Source organism: Lontra canadensis, unplaced genomic scaffold (genome assembly GCF_010015895.1).
Source record: "Lontra canadensis isolate GAN:19392208 unplaced genomic scaffold, GSC_riverotter_1.0 scaffold409, whole genome shotgun sequence".
Classification (NCBI taxonomy): domain Eukaryota; kingdom Metazoa; phylum Chordata; class Mammalia; order Carnivora; family Mustelidae; genus Lontra; species Lontra canadensis.
Window position 1 is genome coordinate 88,002 of NW_022631403.1, and position 8,590 is coordinate 96,591.

At 48.5% G+C, this 8,590-nt stretch overlaps 1 protein-coding gene across 1 annotated transcript; it reads left to right on the plus strand.

Annotated features, from left to right (window-relative positions):
- The first annotated feature begins 319 nt into the window (after window positions 1-319).
- Window positions 320-1,931, plus strand: LOC116862951 (UPF0472 protein C16orf72 homolog). Its single transcript, XM_032850397.1, has 2 exons — window positions 320-999; window positions 1,672-1,931. The coding sequence occupies exons 1-2, from the start codon at window positions 774-776 to the stop codon at window positions 1,917-1,919; spliced, it is 474 nt and encodes a 157-aa protein (XP_032706288.1). The 5' UTR covers window positions 320-773; the 3' UTR covers window positions 1,920-1,931.
- The last annotated feature ends 6,659 nt before the right edge of the window (window positions 1,932-8,590 follow it).

Below are 8,590 nucleotides of genomic sequence, written 5' to 3' on the forward strand. Positions count from 1 at the left end.
GGTGGGGGGGAAGCAACCACGGCGCATGCGTACCTTTTATCTTTATCTTTTTTTTTTTTTTTCCTTTGGTTGGCTTGGACGCAACCACTGTCAGCTCCACCCCCTCCTTTTCCATCCTTCCTGACACACGCTCCCTTCCCCCCGCCCATTGGTTACGTCAGGCAGACAGGACGGTAAGCCAATCACGGTGCTGTGTTCAGAGGCCGACGCGCGGAACCGGTCGGATCCGACCAATGAGGGCGCTCGGAGCGGGCGCGCCCCAACCGGGCAGGGGAGCCGAGGCCGAGTGGGCGGTGCTTCCCCAGTCAGCATGTGGGCGGGGGAGGGCGGGGACCAGCAGCCGCAGAGGCGTCGACGGCGGCGGCGACGACGACGTTCCTCAGTCTTCGGGGTTGGCTCGGCGGCGCAGGCCGGGCTTTGCGGAGGGCTCGGCGGTCAGCGGCGGCGGCCCTAGGGGGGCCGCGGCGCCATGGGTGGGCGGTAGACAGGTTCAGGCCGGCAAGGCGAGGGGCGGCGGCGGTCGTCCAGACCGCGGCGACCTTCGGCGGGACCCGGGGGTGGGGAGGCCCGGGGCGGGGGTCGTCCCGGACAGCGCGGGGCCGCGGGGCGGGTCTCGCAAGCCGTCGGGGTGCAGGAGGCCTGGGCCGCCTCGAGGAGCCGCCGCCGGCCGCTGGGCCCCGCCGCCGGGCCGCTCGACGACGACGCTCCCGCGGGGGCCCCGCCTGAGGAGGACGCGGCGGCGGCGGCGGCGAGGCCGCGGGAGGCCGCGGAGGATGGAGGAGCGGAAGGAGGAGGGCGAGGCCGAGATCCAGGAGCACGGGCCGGAGCACTGGTTCTCTAAGTGGGAGCGGCAGTGCCTGGCTGAGGCCGAGCAGGACGAGCAGCTGTCCCCCGAGCTGCAAGAGGAGGCGGCGGCCGCCGCGCAGCCCGAGCACAAGCAGCAGAAGCTGTGGCACCTCTTCCAGAACTCGGCCACCGCCGTGGCCCAGCTCTACAAAGGTGAGGCCCGCCGCCGCCATCTTGCCGCTGCCGCCGCCCCGCCGCCGCCACCGCTGCCGCCGACGCGCCTCGGGGTCCGCGGGTCGGTGGAGAACCCCGAGGGCGGCCGCCCACCCGCCGGCCGGGCCGGGCCGGGCCTCCGCGCCCCCGCCGCCCGGTCGCCCCCTCCCCACAAGATGGCGGCGCGGGGGGCGGGCCCGGCGGGCGGCCGCGGCCGAGCGGGGGGCCGGCGCGGGGGGCGCTCCCGTTTGGGGCCGCTCTCGGGGGCTCTCCTGCGGCTGAGGCCCGGCTGCTGGCGCCCCCCGGCAGGGAGGGGAGGGGAGGGGCCCGGGGTCACAAAATGGCGAAGGGAGGCGGCGGGGCCGGCCCATTGTGCCCGAAGCCGGCCTCGGGGCGGGGACTGGGAGGGGGCGCCTCCCTCGGCCGCGGTCGGTCCCGGGGTTGCGCCTCTGGGCCCCGCGGCTCGCCCTTGCTCCCGCCGCGACCCCTTTCCTGCCGTCCTCGCAGTTGAGTGTGGGATCCTGAAGCCCTGGAACAAAATGGCGAAACCTAATATGGCCGTTCCGGAGTGACTGACGCCCAAATAACATCATCTCTCTCTGTGTCTCTCTCTGTCTCTTTCTGTGTCTTTTGTGGTTTTTTTTTTTTTTTCTCTTCCCTCCGCTTTTTCAGACCGAGTGTGTCAGCAGCCAGGACTTTCTCTCTGGGTCCCCTTCCAAAACGCAGCCACCGCCGTCACCAACCTCTATAAAGGTAAAGATAACCTTGCTGCATTGCTGGCTAAGGGGAAGGGCAGCCTGCGTCAGGGTTTGAGCCCGGCGTTGCGAGGGTATTGGACACCCTTCCCCGGATCCAGACTGCCGGAGTCTTTGCTGCTGCGGAGTCCAGCCACCAAGTGCCCCGAGTACTTTGTAGGTTGAGAACTCCCGGGATGGTCTATACGCCTGCATCTCAGCCGGGGCGTTTGACCCCCTCCGGTCCTCCCTCCGGGCGTGTTTGACACTGGGGGCAGTTTTGAATGTCATCCCTAAGAGGGGGCTGCGGAATATCCTGCGTGGCCCAGGGCAGGCTCCCCCGCCCCAAGTGTCGGTCGTGCGGGGTGGAGAAGCCCTGAGCTGGGAGACCAGCGAGGCCTGCTGCTTGTCACTGGCGAGGGCACCCAGGGAAGAAGGGAGTTTATGGTGTGCCACGGGAGGTGAGCACTTCCCGGAAAAGAGTCTTGAGTTAGGCAGCTTAGACCGAGGTATTTTCGCAGCATTTAAGTGCGCTGAAAACGAGCTGATTGGAATAATCTGTGCATATTAACATACTGCTCTTCCTAGCAACGTCAAGTGTTCGCTTTCAAAACTACCGCATATCTGATTGTATATTGTCGGCAGGAAATGCGTGATCAGAGTTTGCGTTGATAGATTTGTTTTATGGTAGTGTTTTTTCTGAGCTAATCCTCACCCCTCCCCATGACGTGAAGATATGTAAGTAAGTGTTCTTGTTTATTGTGCTCTCGGTAACCATGGCTTTAGATTTTGTGTCTCAAATGATTTTGAAGATTTGGGAATTTGGATTTGATGCTTCTCCGGGACAGGGTGTCTGTGGAGAAAGGATTTGAATTTGACTGTTAATCTTAGTAAAAATGTAATTAAATCAAATGCTTTCAAACTTGGGAGAAGCTGCATATAACAGTAATGGACTTAATGCATTTCAAAATGATCAAAACAGGTTAAAACAAGTTGTGGAGCACCTTCTCATATTCTTATTTTTGCCCAAGAATGTGCAAATAATGGCGGCATTCTATAGGAAAAATACATTATTGTGAGACATCGTGGGTGGAATTTGCAGTTTTTTGGGTTAGTAATTTGAAAACATAAAGTGAAACTAGTGAATAGAATGTTGATTTTAGGGAAGGAGGAACTCATAGTCTAGGCCTGTGAGAAACGGGAAACACAGATGGTGCCCCGGTGGTCAACTTTGATTTTATGTAGCTGAGTTCCTTAAATTTTGACTCTTGAGTAAATTAACATCCATCAGTTCTAGAGGGTCTTCAGCATTTCTGGATTGTCTCTTGGTTTCATCCAGAGAATTTGGAGTAATACTTAAAATTTGTTTTAGAGACTCATTTCTTGGAGTATAATTTGGATACCGTATGATCACCCTTTTAAGAATCATAGCTTGAATTTGACAGACAACATATACTGTGACGGCATAGAGCATCCATCTCCAACCCAAGCCCCTGGCACCACTGATGTGACTGTTGAATGTATGGTTTCCTGTTTCCATCAAGTCATGAATAGATCCTTATGGCACAGTCTTTTGTGCCTGGCTTCATGAACTTCCCGAGTTTCTGAGATTGATCCATGGAGTTCATGCTGCAGGTGTTAATAAGTAGCTCAGTGTCCATTTTGGTCCTCTCCCCTATCCCAGCGTTGTTTGTTTGTTTGCTCTGAGTAGCATTCTATCCTGTGTGTGGTGCTACAGTTTATCCATTTGTTTGTTGCAATTGATTTTTCTTGAAGGTGGGGATGGCACCATTTTTGGTGGCTTTTGTATGCCTCTCTTTGCCTAGGCCATACAAAAACATGAACATCCTTTAGATTTTCTGTTTAATTTTTGGTGCTGTTGTGTGCTGTTTTATGTTCTCTTTTTAGGACTAAAGCTGACAGTGCTTCAAAATAGAAGATGGGTTTAGAAAATGAACTCTGAAATAATCCCCAAAATGGATTGCTTGATTTGAAATTGTTTTTTATAATTTATTAGTTTTCTTTTGTTCAGAAGATTTAATGAGCGAGACATTCAATTTTTTTTTAATTTAAAGATTCTATCCATTCATTTGACAGAGGGAGACACAGCAAGAGAGGGAACACAAGCAGGGGAAGTGGGAGAGGGAGAAGCAGGCCTCCCGCTGAGCAGGATGATCTTGGGCTCTAACCCAGGACCCTGGGGGGTCATGACCAGAGCCTCAGGCAGACGCCCAACAACTGAGCCACCCAGGCACCCTGAGACATTCATTTTTTAAAAAATGGAAATAAATGTTCTTGTTACTGCAAATGTGTTAGATTGTTAGAACTGGTTTTATTTTGTGTCCTGTTTTTGTTAAAAGTAAATGCATCCTTTTTTACCTTGTAGGAAAGGTGAGTTGTGGTTTGTGGAATTTGGTAGTGTAGCAACATACTCTTACCTGATTGAAAGAAAAGAGGTAGTGTTCTGCAGAGATACTCACCTTCCTCTTTTTCAGAGTGAAGTCTTTGGAGAACAGGACTGCAGCTGTAGGATTAATTAGATACCTTAAATAGAACCAGTATAGTTAGCAAGGTAGTGTCACCAGTGCATGCAGCATTAAGTGTAGTGGTAAATCTAATTGTTCATAGCTCCGATTGAATATTGAGATACAATTTACAAGGGGGGAGATTTGGAGGGGATGGGATCTCTTTAAAGGGCAGTGCTTCTGTGTTTTTGTCTGATTATACACTTAACTGGCAAGCTGAAAATGGCTTGTGTTGCAGACTGGGGAGAGGTTGGCACTTCTACCAGGGTTTTGATAGCTGCTAAAGGGAACACACAGGAAGTTCAGATTGGAGGTAAAAGCCTCGCTGAGGGCCCCTTTTGATTGCTCTTGTGCTTTTGAAAAGTCTAAGGCTCAGTCGTTTTGGTTTGGCTGGGAGGATGTGGAGGAGAGTGAGTTGTCTCTCAGTGTGGACAGAATTCAGCAAAATACAGAGTGTGTGGTTCTTGCTACTCGTGTTGGAGGGCAAGACTTTGGTATCCTCTCTTGGAAAGGGGAGGAAAAAGTCTTGCTGCTGGTTCTTGTTTCTGCCTTGATTTGGTAGATCTAAAAAGGGTGATGTTTGTTTAGTTTTCAGTTATGTTGTGTTCCTGGCCTAGTACATTTTTTGATAACTGCAACAGAAGAGGGGAGTGAAAAGTTACTGAGTTGGTTTTAATTTAGCCGAGATTCATGCTTACCTGGGAAATACTTGACCACACCTACTGGTTTGCCTTTTAAAGCCCCCTCCTTGCATTTTCCTGGGCACCACTTGGAATCTCTGTCTCCAGACTCCTCATTAGGAAATTGTTCTCCTTGTTTAATGCTAACTTCCTTCTCTTTGGGGTTCCTTGCTCAGAAGAGAGGTTGGACTGGTGGTTGTCCTCTGGGACAAGGCTATCTTGGGAGCCCCAGTGGTCTGCCTGAGGTGGGTGCTGGTGCCTTACCTTTTTACCAGCGTCCTTGACCCAGTGTTTGATCACATCCCCCAAGGCCACTTCTCAGCACATCCCTAATGGTTTGTTCTCTCAGGGTTTCTTTTTTGTTGTTGTTTTTAAGATTTTATTTATTTATTTGAGAGAGAGAAGGAGCAGGGAAAGGGGCAAAAGGAGAGGGAGAAGCAGACTCCCTGCTGGGCAGGGAGTCTGATGTCGGACTTGATCCCAGGACCCCAGGATCATGACCTGAGCCCAAGGCAGACGATCAACGGACTGAGCCACCCAGGTGCCCCTGTTCTCTCAGGTTTTTGATGTTTTTTTTCTTCTTTGACTTTTGTTTTATGGTTAGCTCCATTTCTTTGCCTCCACTTTTAATTAACTACTTAAACTAAAAAATATTTTTAATTTAATTTTTTTTTTTTTTTAAATAAGCTCTACATCCATCGTGGGGCTTGAACTCACAACCCTGAGATCGAGAGTCACATGCTTTACCGACTGAACCAGCCAGGTGCCCTTGTCTCCACTTTTAATAACTGCATTTGAGACCTTCATTGCATGTTGAGCAGTACTATGATATATGTTGAGAGCTTTTTTTTTTTTTTTTTTTTTAAAGATTTTATTTATTCATTTGACAAGAGATCACAAGTAGGCAGAGAGGCAGGGAGAGAGAGGCAGAGAGAGAGAGAGAGATACACACACAGTATCAACACACAGATACACAACAGTATCTGTTGATATTGTGTGTGCGAAAGATGTTGCTGGTTCTCTCTCTGACCAGCATGTGCCCAGGGAACATCTGTGCTCTAGCAGTGCTTGAAGAAGCCCAGCATTGTTAGAAGGGCATCTACTGCTACAGTTTGAGTTCTGGTTCTGGCATGTTATTATAATTCTGTTTTCCAGGTGTTTCTGGCTATGGGCAGTCCTTAAGATGAAAGGAAGAAATTCTAGGTTATTTTTTTGTCTTTGCATTTCTTCTTGTGTTGGAATAAGCTTTGTGGTGTGGTGCTTTCCTTATTCATCTTTCCCTAAAGGTTAAATAGAATTGCCAGGTGAGAAAAATGGTATGATGCCTTTTATTTAAGTCCTTGTTTTTGAGGCCTCTTGATGCCACATCCCTTTATAACATGCTGTCTTACTTCAGCGTGGCCATCTTAGACTGTAGGTAAAGTGAAACTGAGCAGGACGTGCTGAAAATTTGTGGGCTTGGTGGTGAGTGATTGGCATATATAAACAAATGGTCAGAGAAAGCGTGTTCCACCTGGAGATAGTGGAATTTCATCTTTTTTTTTTTTTTTTAAGATTTTATTTATTTGACAGACAGAGATCACAAGTAGGCAGAGAGGCAGGCAGAGAGAGAGGGGGAAGCAGGCTCCCTGCTGAGCAGGGAGCCCAATGCGATGCGGGGCTCGATGCGGGGCTCCATCCCAGGACCCTGAGATCATGACCGGAGCCGAAGGCAGAGGCTTTAACCCACTGAGCCACCCAGGCGCCCCCTTAAGTAATTATCTAAATAGGAAGTTGGTGCCTATTTTCAGATACTTCATTGCTGGGGAATGCATGAGTTGTTTCTCAAAACAGTTGGAAAATGGTTTTATTTTGCCTGTAATTCAAATCTTTGTTTCTTTTTTTTTTTTTTTTTTTTTTTTCCTTCAAATCTTTGTTTCTAATGAAACACTTTTAATACTTTTTCCCCCTGTGGCAGACTGGATGACTAGTTAATGCAAATTGAATTTCTAAGTTCAAATATTTTGTCATTAGTATTTTTTTGAAATGTTGCTTTGATCTAGCAGTGTGCTCTTACAGTTTATAGGTCCTCTAAGGAGGATGGGGGATATTTTCTCTTGTTTGGGGGAAGAACTACCTTATAGGAGGAACTCTGTCACTTACCTAACTTTGGGCAAGGCCGTTTGAGCCTCTCAGTTCCAGTTCCTTGTTTAAGAAATTGGGATGTCTGCTCTGGCCAGCTTAAAAGGATTGTATCAGAAGCTATAAATAGTGACATTGGATTAATCTTGTCTGTATATCATGTAAGAAAGCTGTACATTTGGTCTCCATCTCAGAAATTAGGTGATTCTGTGCCTGTTGTCCCCTGCCAGTGGTTAGAGGATTAGACTTCTAAAAATCTGGAATTCCATTTCAGCTGCTTATACAAAAACAGTTTTTTGTTTGTTTTTTTTTAAGGTTTTTATTTATTTATTTGACAGAGACACAGAGAGGGAACACAAACAGAGGGACTGGGAGAGGGAGAAACAGACTTCTTGCCTAGCAGGGAGCCCTGAGTGGGGCTCGATCCCAGGACCCTGGGATCAAGACCTGAGCCAAAGGCAGACGCTTAACGACTGAGCCACCCAAGTGCCCTGCAAAAACAGTTTTTTAAAAACACAAGAAACATGGGACATCTACTGTGACTTGTCTGCTTCGGTTCCTGAATAGGGAAGTGACTGTTGTGCTTAAAGGTCAGATTGACCTTTTGATGCCCTTGGGGTTTGCCTAACCTTCAAATTTACGGCCCTGTTTCACAATGGCTTAGGGTTCAGTAAAATAGTTTTGGACATAAGACTGTCCCCACAGTTTCTGTGCTCTGCATTTTTAGAATTTGGATGTCTGTTTGTCAAGGTTCACATGTATTCCGGGTAGTTTTTGGCAGAGAGCCTTGAGAAAGCCATCCTTGTTTGTGTTTATTGTGCTGCTGTACACTTAATCAGCCTGTGATTACATTAAAATCTAGCACAGTCATGCCTAAGATTCTCTAGTACGTATTCACATCTCTCCTGTTTGTGATAGGAGGGTTTTATTTTCAACCACTTAACTGTTTAAAGTCCTAAATGTAAGGACTGTGTTTGAAATGCTTTTGTGTCAACATGAGATTTTCTCTATAGGGAAATAACTGAAATTGGATTAACGGGGGTGGTAAGGTTATTGATTTGGCTTTCAGGATATGCTGTGAATGGTATAAAACCAAATCTTGCCCAGGCAGTGCCGAAGTAGGTACCTGAAGACCTTAAATGTCCTGTCTGCTTTTCTCTTCTGTTTCTAATCTGTAAAAGTCAGCGTTTGTTGGAATACCCGATCCTTAGTTTGTTCTTGGTTGGTTCTGATGTTGACACTTGCTCAGAATTTCTGAGATGAAATGATTGGTCAGTCACATAAAAAATTTTTTTTTAGTTGCGTAAATTTTATTTTTTAAAGGTTTTATATATTAGAGAGAGCATGAGAGGGGAGACGGTCAGAGGGAGAAGCAGACTCCCCATGGAGCTGGGAGCCCCATGCGGGACTATCTGATCTGGGACTCCGGGATCATGACCTGAGCCGAAGGCAGTTGCTTAACCAGCTGAGCCACTCGGGTGCCCAAGTTGTGTAAATTTTAATAAAAGAGCATCACAGGTTACTTAGATAA